Source organism: Sorex fumeus, unplaced genomic scaffold (assembly GCF_029834395.1).
Source record: "Sorex fumeus unplaced genomic scaffold, SorFum_2.1 ptg000003l, whole genome shotgun sequence".
NCBI classification, from domain to species: Eukaryota; Metazoa; Chordata; class Mammalia; order Eulipotyphla; family Soricidae; genus Sorex; species Sorex fumeus.
The window spans coordinates 39,985,570-40,002,626 of record NW_026606060.1 but is presented as its reverse complement, the minus strand read 5'-3'; the positions used below and the strand labels follow the sequence as shown (position 1 = coordinate 40,002,626).

The following is a 17,057-nucleotide window of genomic DNA, read 5'->3' as shown; positions in this document are numbered from 1 at the left end:
ATGTATTGGGAAGTGGGGAGAAGTAATCTACCCCAACTCCATGAAAACTCTGGAGATTTCAGTCACAAAACCCGCATACCCGAATTTTCATCAGATTGTATCTTGGTGAAGTCTGTCCTGAGACGGTGGAGTCAGGCCAGGGGTTGACTGTGATCTTGGATTGTGGAAGCAAGTGACTGCTGGGGTCTCTGCTTGAACAGGCACAGGTCAATCTGCCCCCCTTCAATTTACCCCAGTCTGTTCAGCCATGTGCGGGTCCGAGATTAACTGTTGATTTTGATCTCTTTAGAGATAAATCTATGGGTCTCTGTAATAAGGCCAATAAATGAGCTTGTATAGCTGAGCTGGAGGTGGTTTGTGGACATGGCTTCCACATACCTAACTTTTGGCCATTTAATTTCTTGGTAAACTTGGTCCCAAGTTGTTGGGGTCTGGCCAAATGCACAGTGCCAATTTTGGGGTGTCAGGAAGCCTGAAGGCAATATCAGACTGCTGATGGACTCACCCTGCAAGTACTGGTTGACCTGTTGGTGGCACCACAAATATTATTTTCTAAAATAGCGATTTTAATATTGAAAATATTTAATTATCGTAAGATACCATTAGCAGCCTGTTTCATGTTAATATCTTTGGGTTTCTAAAAATAGCCCTTCTTAGAAAAACATCAAAAAGCTACTAAGCTTTTGTCCATATAAACTTAGTATCTCAGATTATGTAAGATTTAAGATCAGTTCTTTTTATTGATGTGTAAATATAACATGATACTTCATGAGACTTCTCTGATCTTACTTCAAATATTTTTTTAACAAAAATTGGAGTTCTTAATTTTCTTTGGCCAGCCATTTTGGGAGAGTGATAACCCTTCCCAAATAGAACCTTACCAGTTTTCTTCAATTTTCTTTTTTCTGTAGGAGTTAAATAAGATCACTACTCAATTAGATCAGGTCACTACAAAGTTGCAGGAAAAGCATGAACATTGCAGTCAGCTGGAAAGTAATCTTAAAGAACATAAAGAGAAATGTCTTTCTTTAGAGCAGAAGACTGAAGCTCTGGAAGGCCAAATTAAGGTTTGTATAAAAGATATGGAAGCTAACTGTATTTTGTACAGCCACAGTAATAAAAAATGATATAGAAAGACTAAAATATCTTTATTTTTAAAAAGGTAAAATTATGCTATAAAATTTTAAAAAATTTATGTCATAATTTTGAATTTCATATTTATTTTCAATTTCTTAACTAACTGATGAATAGGTTTTACAAATAACAGTTAACATATATATTGGTTCCATTACATGTATGACTATTTCATAGAGAAGCAGACTTGGGTTTTACACTATAATTACAAAGATATCACCAGTTTGTTGTTTGTAAACTCACTTTTGTTCTATGATTCTTCCAGACCCTTACCTCCTTATTCCAGGATAATCATTTCAGATATGGTAGACCTTTTCCTGTTTAAAATTTACATTTTCACTATTCAGATTTTGTTTCTAAATAATAGTAACTAGAGACCACAATAAAACTGACACTTTGGTGTAACTCAAATTCAAGTCAAAGTGTTTAATTATCAGAGAGATTAACTTCCTAGTCATATCATGGATGGGTTTATCAAATTGGAGCTCTTGAGCTCCTATCAATTAAACCAAAATTTCTTGTTACTGTAGATGAGGCACTTAAATATGATTATAGAATCATGAAATGTGTATCTGTATTTATGTACATCTGTGCCAATATAACATTGAAATTGAACTACATTTATGATTCTGTTTTTGAGTTTATTTCCCTTTTCTATGGTTGATGGTAATAATAACGATAAATTACTTTATGTAGTGGCTTAAAAGAACAGAAAATTAATATTACTGAAAAGTCAAATACAAACTTAATTTCAAAATATTTTGAAGATTTTTAAAAAATCTTTAAAATGTTTTGGAAGTTTATTTTAAAGAAATACTTTTCAAAATTGGAGAAAGAGCTAAACAGGCTGAGCGCATGTTCAGAGGAGGTCTTTGTTTGCAGGAGGCCCTGTCTGATCTCTGGTACCAGTGGTCCCTTGAGCATAGACCTGGGGGTAACCCCTTAAAACCACCAGTTCATCCTCTTCCTCCTCAAAAAGGTTACTTAGAGTCAATATTACATCCTGGGATTACCAGCTATTTGATATTTTATAGTTGTTATTTTTTGAAGTATTCTATATCTTTCATAAAGATGTAATGTTATAAGATTTGTTACGTCATACATTCAATATAAATGTTGAGAACCACAAATATTCTTATAGGGTTATAAGATACATAGGGCAAAAATTATTAAACTATCAAAATATTAATTAAAACATGTCAAAACTAATTGATTTTATAAATTTTGTAATATTACATAGGTAAGTGTATGAGACAGAAACTTCATTGAAGAACAAGAGTCAAACTAGACCAAGAAGCATATCAGGATTTAAATATTATGTGTAGGGCCAAAATGCTCATTAGAAGGGTAGCATGACAACACTATTTCATTTCTGAATGTGCATAATTATCAGGATGGCCATGTGTGAACCTATTGCCTGTGTTTTCTTTTGTGAGCTAATTTTATTCAGGTAATAAATATGATTACTCTAAATTTATATCAATACAAAACAGTAATTGTACATAATTACTATGCTGTTTTTCTTCTCTAGAAATTAGAAGCTGATACAATTGAAATTAAAGCAAACAAGGAGCAAGTTCTGCAGGATTTGCAACAGCTAAGACAGTTAAATACAGATTTAGAGTTTAGAAGTACTGAATTGAATAAGCAACTTGAAATGGAGAAAGAAATGTAAGCTAAATTATTTATAGGAGAGGTTTATAAACTAAATATTAACATTTCCTTAAGATTTTAGTTTTGCTATCCTAGTAATTAAAAATAATTAAGTGTTCTTTATATTGATTCTATTAATTTTTATTATTCTAATTTATTCTTAATATTTTATTTTATTGAGATAATGTTGTTACAGTAATGTTATAATTTATACTTTTGGTTCAGAGTTACTGCACCTTGCTATCAGCAAAGTGCCAAAGACCCTGCACTATTGTCCTTTTATCTCTTTTAGTCTGGCATTTTCTTCCTATTTCCCAATTCCACTTTCCCTTCAATTTGGTAGCCTCAGCACTATAGTCAAAGTCCAGGATCTTGTTTTTTCTAGATACTGTTTATTTCCTTGCTTTATTTTATTATATACCACATCTGAGTGAGATCATCTGACTTTTGCCTCTTCCCTATTCACTAACATCATATCCTCTAGTTCTGCCCAAAGATTGGGGAGTTCCATCCATTTACATTTGGATTCATTGATGTCAAAGAATTTAATGCCATTTTATGGATTTGAGTTTTTCCAGTTTGACATGGTTTCTTTGACTTTTTCTTATAAAAATATGCACTTCTCTATGCACTTTGAAGCTGGCCTTTATATTGTGGTGATCTGCTTTTGCTTGTATTTTCTTGTTAATTTCTAAGTATTTTCACATTAAGTTTACTGTGCCATTTACATCTGAAGTTTTAAGATTATTATCCCTTTGAATTTAAAGCAAATGAGTCTTACTCAGGCTAATTTCCGTCTTTTCCCCATTTTATGGCTTCCTTGTGTATTTCTGCTTTCTAATATCTACTTACCTTTTAAAGAGGACTAGTATTTCTTGCAGAGCTAATTTAGACACAATGAATCAATTTAGTTGTTGTTTGAAAATCTGTTCTTCAAGTCTTGAGTGTAACCTAGCAGGAGTGGCATTCTTGGAGGTTCTTCTCATCAAGATTTACCATACCATTGTCTTCTGATTTATAGAATTTCATTTTTCAAAAATGCCATATGAGTTTTAAAGTGGTTCATTTATATGTAAATCTTTGTTTTTCATTTTGCTACTCTTAGAAGTTTATTTTTCTGTTTCCTGCCATTTTGGTTTACAGCATGTTCTGTTTGGGATGGTTTTGTTTGAAATTCTGAATTTCTTCACTCAGAGTACTTGTCTCCCATAGCATATTGGGGAAATTATCTGGTACTGTTTCTTCCTCTAGCAGCCCACCCTCCCTCCCTCCTTCCTTACCCCCTTTCTTCCCTCCTTCCCTCCTGTCCTTCATTTTCCCCTCTCTCTTCTGGAATTCCCATGATGTGAATGTTACTCTTTTTAATGCCGTCTCATGTATTTGTAATGTTTTCTTCACTTTTAAAAATTACGCTTAATTTCTCCTCCGTTGATATACTATATCTTATCCTTGAGGTCACTAATTTGAGTTTCAGCTTCCATTATGCTACTAGATCTCACTTATGCGACTTTTTTTTTAGCTCATCTGCTATACCCTCTAGCTCCTTTATTTATGTTTTAATGAGGATTTTAATGCTTTCTTGTAAACTCTTTGAGCTCACTAATGGTGTTGTCTTCCGATTTCATTTCATTGACCATCAGTGGCATTGTTGCTATTAATTTTCCTCAGATAGTTTATAGACTTGCAAGTTTGAAGACTTCACTGAGTTCCTATCTGTTGAAGCAGTTGAATTCTTGTTTGTTCATGGTGTTACATTAGGGCTAGAATTGCTGATGTGAGTATGATCCCGCCTGACCAGTTATTAGGAACAAACATTTGTAAAACTGTTACCCATGACCATGAGTTTTTGTGGGCCTGGATTTGCTGTTGGGAGTATCAAGTGCCCTGTAGTTGCTGTAGAGCTGAGCTCAGCTATAGCTGACTTTGACCCTGGCCCACGGTTCACAAGTGCTGGTTTATGGCATTTGCTGCTACCAGAAAAACTAATTCATATGTGTCCCTTTATGCCTGAGTGTTACATTCGTGCAGCTCTGAAAGATGATGGTAGTGGGGGCTGGGCTCAGTTTCAACTGCCCTGTGATAGGTTTGTGCTGAATTTGAGCAAGGCTGTGAGTCTTCCATGACAATATTGATCTGGGGCATCTTCTCTTCAATATCAAAGTATCATTAATCTCTAGTGTTACTTGCCCTAGATGTTGATCTATGGGTTGGATGTTGCCCTGAGATCTTCATTGGACACATAATTCATCAGAACTTTGATAAATAAAAATAAATTTTACTTTATCTGGATGTACTCATAGGAAGACTTGTAGACTAGTCAAATTTCAGTAGATTCTGTCTTTAAATGTCTTTTAAATAGGTTTCTCTGGCTACTTGGTAGACATGACCGTATCAAGGAGTTGAGAGATCTTAACTCTACTAGTAAAGCTGGAGACTGATAGTCTGATACCCGTCAGAAAAATCAAACAATTCCCATTAGAGTGAATAACTGACACCTTCATGGTTTAATTCTTGTTTGGGGAGTGATGATAAAAATATTCTTGTCTTCATATCTAGTAAATTGTGCCCTGATACTTTGAATTTGAGGATACAGAGGTGCATTTATGCCTCACAAATTCCTTGATGGTAACATCATAGTTTCCAGTGCCTAGGTAGTTGAAAGATAGATTTTATTTTTTATGTTACTTAATGATTTATCACCATGAAGATAAGAACCTCTGAGGTGGTTCTTCTCTTTGTAGAGAGATGGTCATTGTAAGCTCCATAGTTCTTTACATTTTTAGTGGGCTCAATCATATATGGCTTGTTTTCATACTATGTTGAGCTCTCAGTTTCTGAACTCTAAGAGGTTCCCACATATACGAAATCTTTTTTACTATTTTTAAATATTATAAAATATTATCTGACTGTTCTATACAGATGTTTCTCCCATGGGTTCCTTTACATTTCTACCTTGGAAAGGAGGGATAGGTCAGCATAGTGGGGTTTGACTAAACCTTACCCATGATCTTAGGGCTCACCCCAAATGACAGAATAAAGTGCTTTTCTTTCATAGTGCCCACAACATCTGTGCTTCCAGCTCCTTCCCTCCTACTCCCATCCTTAGGTGTGCTTTCATTACTGTGCAATTATATAATTTTTAAATATCCTTTATGATACTTTTCTTTGAAGCATGATTATTTAGAAATATGTTAACTTTTCAAATATTTGGAGGACTCTTCCAGATACCTTATTGTTATTGATTTATAGTTTCAGTATGGTCAGGTAATACAGGTTAAATTTGAACTTTTTAAACAGTTTTATTATATCGTATGGTTTATCATGGTATTTTTTCCATGTGCTTAAATGTGTATTCTGCTGTTGTATAGAAGTGTTATGTATATAATAATAAGTCAAGGTGGTTGATAGTGTTGTTTTAATCTTTTTATATCCTTGTGGTTTTTTCCCCACTCTGGTGGTTTTATCAGTTTCTGATAGTTTTAAAGTTTCCAGTATGATTGTGGATATGTTCATTACTTAAAAAAATAACACTTTTATTAATATTTAAAAAGGCATAGACTATACAGGACTTTTTCTTTTTCATTGTTTTGCCTCTTAATTTACATAAGTAATCATGAGAAAGTTAACATACTAAAAATATAAACAAATCCTACTTTTAAAGGTTGCTTGTTAAGGATTTTTAATTAAATTAAAATGGTAAAATAGGATTAGAGTATATGACTTTCTATTTAGATTTCTAAAACTCATTGAGATATTGTATCCTATGAATGAATTTCATCTTTCCTAGCTATTCTTTAGAACTTAGTATGAGTTTCTAGAGTCAAGATTTAAAAAATTTCAATGTAGAAATGTAGTTTTGTGACTGAATTAATATCTAACATAAAGTAAATGACCAGTACATCTTTTAATGACCCCTCTTCAGCATGTTTTTGGATCAATAATGATAATGAAATATACTTAACGTGTTTATGTTTGCACATTTTATTGGTGGCTCAAACTTGGATGTAGCTTAACACAAATTACAGTGTCAGGAGCTGGAGTGGATAGTACAGAGGGTAGGGTGTTTCCCTTGCATGTGGCCAACCCAGATTCGATTCCCAGCATCCCATATGGTCCCCTGAGCAATGCAAGAAATAATTCCTGAATGCAGACCCAGGAATAACCCTGTGCATTGCCAGGTGTGACCAAAAAAGCAAAATAAATAAAAAATTACAGTGTCAGTGTCAGTGTATTATAATATGCATACTAGAAACAATATTACTTTGCTATATTTTTCTTATTTAAGAATCACCTTTAATATATGTGTTTCTTTTAGAATATGATAGGCCTCATTTCCAGTATAAAAACAGAAATCTGTAGTTTAATTGAACTAACAAGTTATAGTTTTCAGTTTCTTGTAGTTACAACTATTTGTTCAGATATAGAAAATCTGGGTTAAGGGAAATCATTGCAAATATCCAGTATAATCTTCTAGATAAAATCAAAGTATATCTTTATTTTTTAATTTGTTTGAAATGAAAATTTCTTCTTTGCCTTTTGGCTAAGATCAAGTGTTTGAAATGAAATATTAAAAAAAATTTAATTTATAATTTTGTATTAAACTTAAAAAATTTAAGATCTACCAAAACCCATGTTGTATGTTTTCCAGAAAGGCAAAATTATCTATGTACTTTTAGGACTAACAAAATGAGATTTTCAGGGCGTACGAAAAAATGTTTCTATTGGCCAGTCTGCTGTGTGTTCATTTGAGTTCAAGGAAGTAGATAAAATTGGGTAAACTAGGAGTCATAGATGGCCTTGAGCTTACTCCAACTTATTTGTCTTCAGGAAGGTCTTCATCTGGTAAATTAATATATAATATGTTCTTTAGCTTTTTTTCCCCAGTTGTGTGATTTTATGACATCATGTTATTATTGTTATTTTATTCCTGAACCACAAAAGTAAGTTTTAATAAGTAATAAGTTACTTACTTGTTCTCAGTGATAAATTATGTTACTAAAGAGGTTTTTTTTAAATATTTAGAGTATCCAATACAAAGTTGGATCTACAGAAAAAATCTGAAGCTCTTGAAAATATTAAACAGATGCTTTCAAAACAAGAAGAAGAAAAAATAGTCCTTAAACAAGAAATTGAAAATTTAAATCAAGCTGCAAAGATACAACACAAGGAATTGAATAGCAGAATTCAAACAGCAGCAACAGAACTAGAAAAAATGAAGATGGAGAAAGAAACTCTAATGACCGAACTTTCTACAACAAAAGAGAAATTATCAAAAGTTTCTGATTCTTTGAAAAACACCAAAAGTGAATATGAAAAGCAAAGTCAGAAAGGAAAATCTGCTATATTAGATTTGGTTAGTGAGTACATTTGCTTTATTAAATCAAAGTGATAACTTTATATGAAATACACCCTTTTTCTCTACCTAATTTTTTGTTGAATTGTTATCCTCGTTAAATGGTTTGTCTGAAAAAGGAATTGGGATTGCCTAACTTGAAAATAAGGTATTGGGATGTATTTTTTAGATGGTAGGATGCTGCATTTGGGAGAATGTAGCATGTTTATCTTGAGGGGTCTTTCCATAGAGAATTTAGCTAGTTGAACGTTTTTCTGATTCTTGAAAATCAGAATAACTTGTTCAGATTTTTAATTCTAATACTATAAAATTTCTTAATTGTTAATGAATTTTCTAAAACAGTAGTTAATGCTATATCTTAAAGCAGGCTTGGGGAACCTTTTTTTCTGACAAAGGTCATTTGGATATTTATAACATGTTTCACTGGGCATGTAATACAGGCAGATAGATGGGCTGTATGGCATTGACGAGAACCATTTGTATCCATCTTATCGTCTACCAGGACTAGAACATATGATTTCATGGGCTTATCTGTCATGTGGGCTGGATGTTCCAGTCCTCTGCTTAGAGATAAAATAGAACAAACTTAAATTGTAGACCCAGAGAAATAGTACAGCAGGTAAGGCACTTGCCCTGCATGCCGCCAATCCTGGGTGAACCTTCAGCACCAGATATGGTCCTCCAAGCACTGCCGGGAGTGACTCTTGAGCCATATTGCTGGACAAAGCCCCCGCTCCCTGAGAAAACAGTCTCAGAAATTGTTTAAATGACTTAGAATAATAATACAGACTTAGAACAAAAATAAACCTCTCTTTTTATTTCCAGTATAAAGGTCAGTCATAGGAAAAAAAAACATTTTGCATTTATGATGATAGCATTCACTTTTCTTTTTGGGGGGGGGGGGGATGGGGGCTGTGTCACACCCAGTGATGCTCTGGGCTTACTCCTGACTCTGCACTCAGGAGTTACTCCTGGTGTTGCTTGAGGTACCATATGGGATGCCGGGGATTAAACCTGGGTCAGCCGCATGCAAGGCAAATGTCCTACCCGCTGTACTATTGCTGTGGCTCCAATAGCTTCACTTTCATGTTCCTTTTGTTTTTGGGCTGCACCTTGTGGTGCTCAGGATACTCCTGGCTCTTTTCTCAGGGATCACCCTTGGCATTGCTCTTGGGAAGCTTAAGCTTAATCCAGTCTGGGTTGGCACTATGCAAGACAAGAGCTCTGCCTCCTGTACTATTGCTCTGGCCCAATCATGTTCTTTTTTGTTTCTGTAAAATGTTTCCTATCTTTATACCTCTCTGATTATTTTTAATATTTTCATTCCTTTCAAAAGTTCTATTTTTAATTTTCTTGTAACTTGTTTTGTTGTACTGTACCTTCAGTATAGTGTAGTCAGCACGTCATAATTTTGTGATATAAATGTGTGTTTTTAGGGCCACTATTAGAGCACATATGTCACATGTGTGCGGTCCTGTATTCTGTTCCAAGAACAGGTTTCTTTCCCACTGCCTAACAAATGTGCTTTAAAAACTGCTTTTTAAAAATTGTCTAAAGTATTTCTTTTCACTATTGTTTGAACTCAAAATACTTAGCCTTTTGATTTCCCTACTACTTTACTGCTATATTTTTCTGATTTTATAATTGGAATGTATCATTTTATCCTGTCTTAAACTATCAGTTATTTTATTTTATATATATATATATACACTTATATACTTTTGGATCATACTAAATTTGTATATCAAACTTCTTAAACTCACTATAAATATTTTCTGCATAATGTAGTTTCCATTTTTTTAGGAAAAGACATGTAAAGAATTAAAGTCTCAACTTCAAGTACAGACAGAAAGCACACTTAAGGTTCAAAATGAACTGGAAAAGTCACTTGAAAAAGAGAAGGAGGTAAGATTTTCTTTGTTTTCATGTAAAAAATGAATGTATAAAGCATGATAATGTTTATGTTTCTCAAATTTTTATACTGAACACCTAATTGAAAGGAAGATTTAGTTCTCTAAAATGTACTGGGCCATAGTTTAAAAATGCCACATGTTCAACTTACTACTAAAAAGATTCAAGTTTATTATAATAAAAGTCCCAAAATAAGGAACCATAGTTAATAAAGTTAGAAAATAATGTTAACTAAATTTAGTATTATAATTAGATAATCTAGGTTAGGAAATATGGTTGAAAAATGTCTTGATAAAAAAACTTTTAATGAAAATGAGCTTTTAAGAAATTTTAATTTTAAGGCATTTTTATTAATGATATATTTGGTGACCAGTACCATATGGTCCTTTAAAGCACCACCTTGAGTACCTCTGAGCACCAAGCCAGGAGTAGCCCCCAAGTGCAATGCTGTGTGGACTCCCCCACTTGAAATAAGAATAAACAGAAAACACATGAAAAAAAAACTTTGTAAGAGCAGCAATAGTTCTTCTACCTTGGCCATAGAAGAACCTCAGTATGATTTCTATAATACACCTATTTGAATAAAAAAAACCCTAAATCCTTATAGCTTATAAAAGCAAGATGATAGCAAAATTATGCCCACAGTTGTAAGTGAGATAACTTATATTGTAATTTATTGTAACAGTAAACATATGTCAGAAATGTATTTAGTCTTACTAAATGGCTAAGTAGCATTTTGAAAATATTGTTAACAGATATTAGATATCCCAAAGTTCTGAAAATTTATATTCTTATTTTTATGATACAAGCAAATGCTAGAATAATTCCTACAAGTTCTATATAAATATTGTTTAATAAACAAATATTGATGATTAATTGAGCATGTGATCTGCAGTGAATTATGTCAGTTCTAAAAACTCCATGAGCACAGGGTGTTTTTTGTTTATTTTCTATTGAACTTGTGATCAGTAGACTCAATAGTTTACCCCTGGAGTATTGCTTGTCAGTCAATAATTGTGTGTTGAAGGAATAAATTAATATAAATAAATTTTCTTTTCTTGTAGATTTCTCATCAGTTGAAGTTGGAACTCAGTTTAGTGCAGGATCAGATCATACAGGCTCAGGATTCATTAAAGCAAAAGGAAAAAGAACAGCAGCAATTTCAAGGGAACATTAACGAGCTCAAACAACTGACTGAACAGAAGAAAAAGCAAATTGAAGCACTACAAGGAGAAGTAAAGACTGCTCTGGCACAGAAGGTAGTAATATGATATGTGTTTAATTCTTATAGGAAGAAAAGGTTTGCAAGTAAAGTAATTTAGTTAACACAGATTAATTATAAAAAATTTTTATATATACTCAAAATATTTCTGTATAACTAAATAGTATGGAATTTAATATGACTATGGTTTGTCATGATTATGAATTTTGTAACTATAGGGTAATTTTTCTGCTTCAAATAAGATTATCTTTTTTTTTTTTTAAGTAGGACAGATTTTATTTGGAGGATTTTTAGGGTGTGGAGGGGAGAGAGTGAGAGAATAATGTACTCAAGAGAGAACACGGGCTTCTCCAAGGGCGGAGAGAGCCCCTAAACACATCCTAGCATTTGACACGAAAAGTATGAAAGTAAGCAGCATAAATCACTCTGATACAGGATTTAAAAAAAAAAGAAAATTTGATGTTAAATACGTATTTACATATGAGGACAACAATTCTAATAATTTACTCAAGAGAAATTTTAAGTTAAAAAAAAAAACACAAACTCCAAACTCATAACACTATTGTCATATTGGCAAAAAAAAAAAAAATGGAAACTAGAAATGTCTCTAAATATTGTGCATGCAAAAGTTTGTAAGTCTACAACTGTACCTCATGGTATCTCACTAATAAAAATTAAAAAATTAAAAATAATAAAATATCGATAAGCAAAAATAAATATTTTTTTAAAAAAGATCTAAAGTGTAAAATCTGAGTAGGCTTTTTACAGTGTTGTTTTATCTTCATAAAGGGAATATTTGCTTTATATTAGAAAATATTATGTTATAAATTACGTTTATCTTTATTAATATGTAAAAAATTATAATAAAATCACTGCGAATATTAGAAAACTAATGAGAATTGAATGTAAAATAAATGTTGATTTGTTATTAAAAAATAAAAATAAATAAAAATAAAATACTGTGCATGAACAAGCAAAATAGGGTTTGTATTTACAAAGCAGGACTCGAGAAATTAAATGGAACAACTCAAAAGCACTATACTAGGTGAAAATCTGACTCAAAACTATAGTATGATTCCATTTACATAAAATCTAGAAAAAAAACTATACTGACAGAAAGCAGAAGCATTTGCCAAAAACTTGAGGAGGGGAGAAGGGGCAGGAGTGATAGCACAGTGGGTAGGTGTTTGCCTTGCACGTGGCTGACCCGAGTTCTATTCCCAGCATCCCATATGGTCCCTTGAGCACTGCCAGAAGTAATTCCTGAGCACAGAGCCAGGAGGAACCCCTGAGCATCGCTGGGTGTAACTCAAAGAGCAAAAAAAAAAAAGGGGTGGGGAAGGAAAATGATCACGAAGGGTATGAAAATAATTTGGAAGAAATGACCTTTGTTCAAATCATCTATGTAGTAGTTCATACTTAAAATTAGTCATCCAGTTTTTAAATCTTAAATTTATGTCTGCTCTCAATGTTTCATATAAAACGACTCCTTTTTAGGGCTGGAGAGTGTACAGCATATAAGGTACTTGCCTTACATGCACCTGACCTAGATTCAATCCCCAGCATTTGGTATTTTACAGTAGAGAAAGGGGGATGAGAACAATTTGTATTTTGTATTGACCTTTTTTTGTTGTTTAGTTTTTATTTTTTGTGTTTGTTATTTTGGGCCACACTAACAGAGCTCACTGTTGGGGGTTGCTCCTGGTAGTGCTCTGGAAACCATGCAATACCAGAGATCAAACAAGGACTTCCTGCATGTCTTCATGCGAAACACGTGTCCAGCCTTTTGGATCACTTTTTGTAATTATTGTAACTTTATAGGAGTAGGTTTTCAATAAAGATATGACTTTTTCTGTATTATATTTAATCTTAAGTCAGGATAGAATGATCACTATTACTCCCTGTTCTCAAGAGGCTCATGAGTTTTGTTTGTTTCTAGTCATATCCAACAGTACTCAGGGTTTAGTCCTAACTCTGAGCTCAGGGTTCACTTCTCAACTGGCTTGTGGGGCCATCTGTGGTGCCTGGAATCGAACTTAGGTCTTTCATAGCAAGGCAGGTACCTTAAATGCTATACTATGTCTGTTGTGTATTCAAAAAATTAATTTTCAAAGGCCTCGGTTCTTTCTCTCCCTCGCTGCCTGTGTTCTGTGGTCTTGCGGCACTTCCCCCACCCTGGGGTGGCTGATGGCAATGGGTGGAGATGGAGGGAATGAGGGCCAGGCTGTTATTAATTGCAGTTTATTCCAAATATCCTCTCCATTTTTCTTGCTCATCCCTTCCCCGATCCCCTTCATTCTTCTCCCAATTTTCCTCTTCATTCTTCTCTATCCTTCTTCTGGATCTCCCAGCCCACTCTTAACAGCCTTAGTTATATCCCAAAGGATGAGAGATTGGGGATTACACATAGGTTTGGTCATGCAATCAACAGAGGTAAAGTCCTTCCCTCGGGGGAAGCTTCTTCTAGGACAAACTTTTATTCAGTAGGATGACCCACCCAAGAGTGAAATTCCATCTATGGGTGTGTTTCTCCTTTCCTTAGTCCAACAAACATATAATCATTCATAAGATTAGTCATTTGTATGGACACAGTAAGAGATACATTAAGCTTATAGGATGGCTGTCTTGGGGGCATTTTGCTATAGATCTCAGACTACAGTGCTTAAGCCAGATTAGTTTTTCCTGACCCTAGCAGGATTCTGGTCTAGTAGTTACTTTTTGGATCATGACAGAATTTGTCCATGCTCTTAACTTATAGTTCAGTATTGTGACACTTAGGCCTTGCCGATTTCAATGCCTGGGTAGCTCACAGCTTGCCCTGGGTCCATCCAGTCCCTTGTCGGGATCCATCTTTTGGGGTGCTAGGAAGTAAGGGAAGCTGGAGGCTTAAGTCCAGAAAAAAGATGCCCAGGGGTGAATATTATTCTTAGTCAATTAACTCCCAGTTATGAAAGCATAGCATTAACTGTCTTCCTTTGTCTATACTAAAAGTATATTGCTTTAAAGTAAACTGTGCAAAAGGACATAAGAGAAGGAGAAAAGCGGTATTTCACTTATGAATACAAGTCCAGTGTCCTTTGAAAGATCTGACCTTACAAGTTAACAGAGTTTGATTAGGGGAAAAAGGTAATAGACTGGTTGGGGAAGCAGGGCACAAAGAAAGAGGTTACAGATAAGCAAAGGAATGGTAATGACTCGGGAGCACTGAGATGGGTGTAACCCGATAAACCTAAGCTCCCTGTGGAAAGGTAGAAAAGACAAATCAATGTTATCCTACACCGATATCTAGTATAGGTATTGTATGTATGTGAAAAGAATATGTAATTATATGTACCTTTACATATATGTAGCACTGTTCCCGCCACCACCCCCCACCACTGTTCATCCTTTTGCTCGAGTGGGCACCAGTAACGTCTCCATTGTGGGACTAGTTACTGTTTTTGACATATTGAATATGTCACAGGTAGCTTGCCAGGCTTTGCCGTGTGGGCAGGATACTCTCGGTAGCTTGCTAGGCACTCCAAGAAGGACAGAGGACTCAAACCCAGGTTGGCCATATGCAAGGCAAACGCCCTACCCACTGTACTATCATGCCAGACCTTTATACATATATAGAATTATTTTTTAAAGCTATAATAGTCAAATGACACTGAATTTGATCAAAACTATAAGAAAAAAATTAATCTTAGTGGAAAATTTGACTAGTTTTTGAGAGGCAATAGCACTTTAACTGGGTCTTTAATTTTGAAAGGCTAAATCAAAGGAAATTAAACACTTCAGAAGAGAAAACAGTATTAGCAAAGTTTGCGAAGCTTTAAATAAGCTGTAAATATATTATAAAAATATAGAGCATATGGTAGTGGATAATTGGGGAGATAAGGTTACAGAATTGGATGGTCAGAACATAGTATGTCTTATGCAGTTATTTCTACTTTAAATTTTTTAACAATAAAGGACTAAAGGATTTTAGGAAAAGAGAAATGTAATTTAATCTGCTTTAGAGAAAAAGCTGATTAGTTTGTGAAAGATAAATTATAAATGACTTCCTGTATTCTTTGGAACTTTGCATTTATTTTCATGGCTGTTATCAAGCTATGGCAATGATTTTTTTTTTATTTTCTATTTCCCTCAAATAGATTTCCCTCAAATTTCCCTCAGAGCTTCTTAAAGACAAACATCTGAATCATTTGAATATCAAACGACTTGTTTTGATTTTGACTCATACCTAACAATGCACAGGGCTTGCTCTCCTCTCTTTTCTCAGGCGTCACTCCTAGCTGTGCTTAAGGGACCATATACGGTGCTTAGGGTTAAAGTGATATGGTTTGCATGCCAGGGAAGTGTTTTAACCCCTGTATGATTGCTCTGGCCCAAGCCATCTATTTTTTAAAAAATTAGTGAACAGTCTGAGTAAAGATAAGACAGGCTCAAAAAATGGGTTTTCTAGAAACCATTATGGTCATTATTGAGACTTTGTGAGGGCTTAGTTAAAAGCCATTTGGTGATGAAAGAGAAAGAAAACTTCAGTTTGTGAAAAGAAGTAAAGTAAATGCAGTAGTCTTCAACATGAAAAAAAAATTGTCTAGAAAATCCTAATATGAACAATTTCAAGCAAAGTTGCAGGGACAGTGACAGGAGTATATTACCAGGTAGTGTATAAGGGTTCAGTGCCCTTCTCTTGTCCATAGCACTACCTCCAGCTGGCCTCCTAGATCATGTATTTTCATTTCTTATGCCACAGTATTAGTCAAGGCTCTTTTTTCCTTCTCTCAGCTATTGTTTGTTCATCTTTTTGTTGTTTCTGGGTCACACTCAGCAGTGTTCAGGGGCTTTTTCTGGTCCTGTGCTCAGGATAATTTCTGACTGTTTTGGAGCATGGGGAAGGGGGACCACTTGCAGTAATGGGTATTCAACCTGGGTGGGTCACTTGCAAAGCAAGTCTCTTAACCCTTGTACTATTGCTCCTACAATAGCCTTTTAATATATATCTCAGGAACGTCATCTGCAATTTATTTTCCAGCTATTCATTCAAGAAATATTGCTAGACATTGATTTTATGCTTATGGTACAATTCTAGGTGTTGGAGATATAGACACACAAAGAACTTTTCTCATGATGCTTACATTTCCTTAAGGGTAGTAACTGCTGATGGTTCTATGAAAGTCAGTAATGAAACAGAATCCTACCAAAGATTGAGCAAGCAATGATCTTTGAAGAGAGTATGAGTTTGTACATGAAATATTTGAGTTGGGCAAATATCTGAAACCTAGGACAAGTGTAGAATTTTCTGAAAACAGAAGACCAATTTAAAATAAGTATTGTGGGAGAGACCTGAACACCTGAAGAACCTGCCATCAGCACTCATCAATACACTGGCTTGGCTCTTCACATACTACGTGTCTGAATGCAAGGTTCCGTCCCAATGGAAAACCAGCAGGACTGTACTACTGTACAAGAAGGGAGATCTGCCTATTGTCTGTCATCTACAAGCTGTTCACTCGAGTCATCCTGAATAGAATTGGCAGAACACTAGATGAAAGACAACCATGAGAACTAGCCAAGTTCCGAAAAGGATTCAGCACAGTCGACCATATCCACATGGTAACCAAGCTCACTGAGGTTTCTCGGGAGTTCAAGATGCCACTCTGTCTAACGTTCATTGATTTAAAGAAGGCCTTTTCTTTTTTTAAATTTGTATTAGTGAGACATCATAAGGTACAATTGTAGACTTACAAATTTTTGTGCTTGGGTTTCAATTATACAATGATCAAATACCCATCCCTC

At 34.4% G+C, this 17,057-nt stretch overlaps 1 protein-coding gene across 2 annotated transcripts in view; it reads left to right on the top strand.

Moving 5' to 3' along the window:
- The window catches only part of EEA1 (early endosome antigen 1), a 143,128-nt gene that overhangs the window by 103,491 nt on the left and 22,580 nt on the right, over window positions 1-17,057 (top strand). For both annotated transcript variants that reach the window (XM_056115465.1, XM_056115456.1), the window contains 5 exons: window positions 912-1,067; window positions 2,666-2,805; window positions 7,810-8,140; window positions 9,944-10,045; window positions 11,116-11,310. In XM_056115465.1, coding sequence (XP_055971440.1) covers window positions 912-1,067; window positions 2,666-2,805; window positions 7,810-8,140; window positions 9,944-10,045; window positions 11,116-11,310 — 924 coding nt within the window. The remainder of the gene's footprint in view (window positions 1-911; window positions 1,068-2,665; window positions 2,806-7,809; window positions 8,141-9,943; window positions 10,046-11,115; window positions 11,311-17,057) is intronic.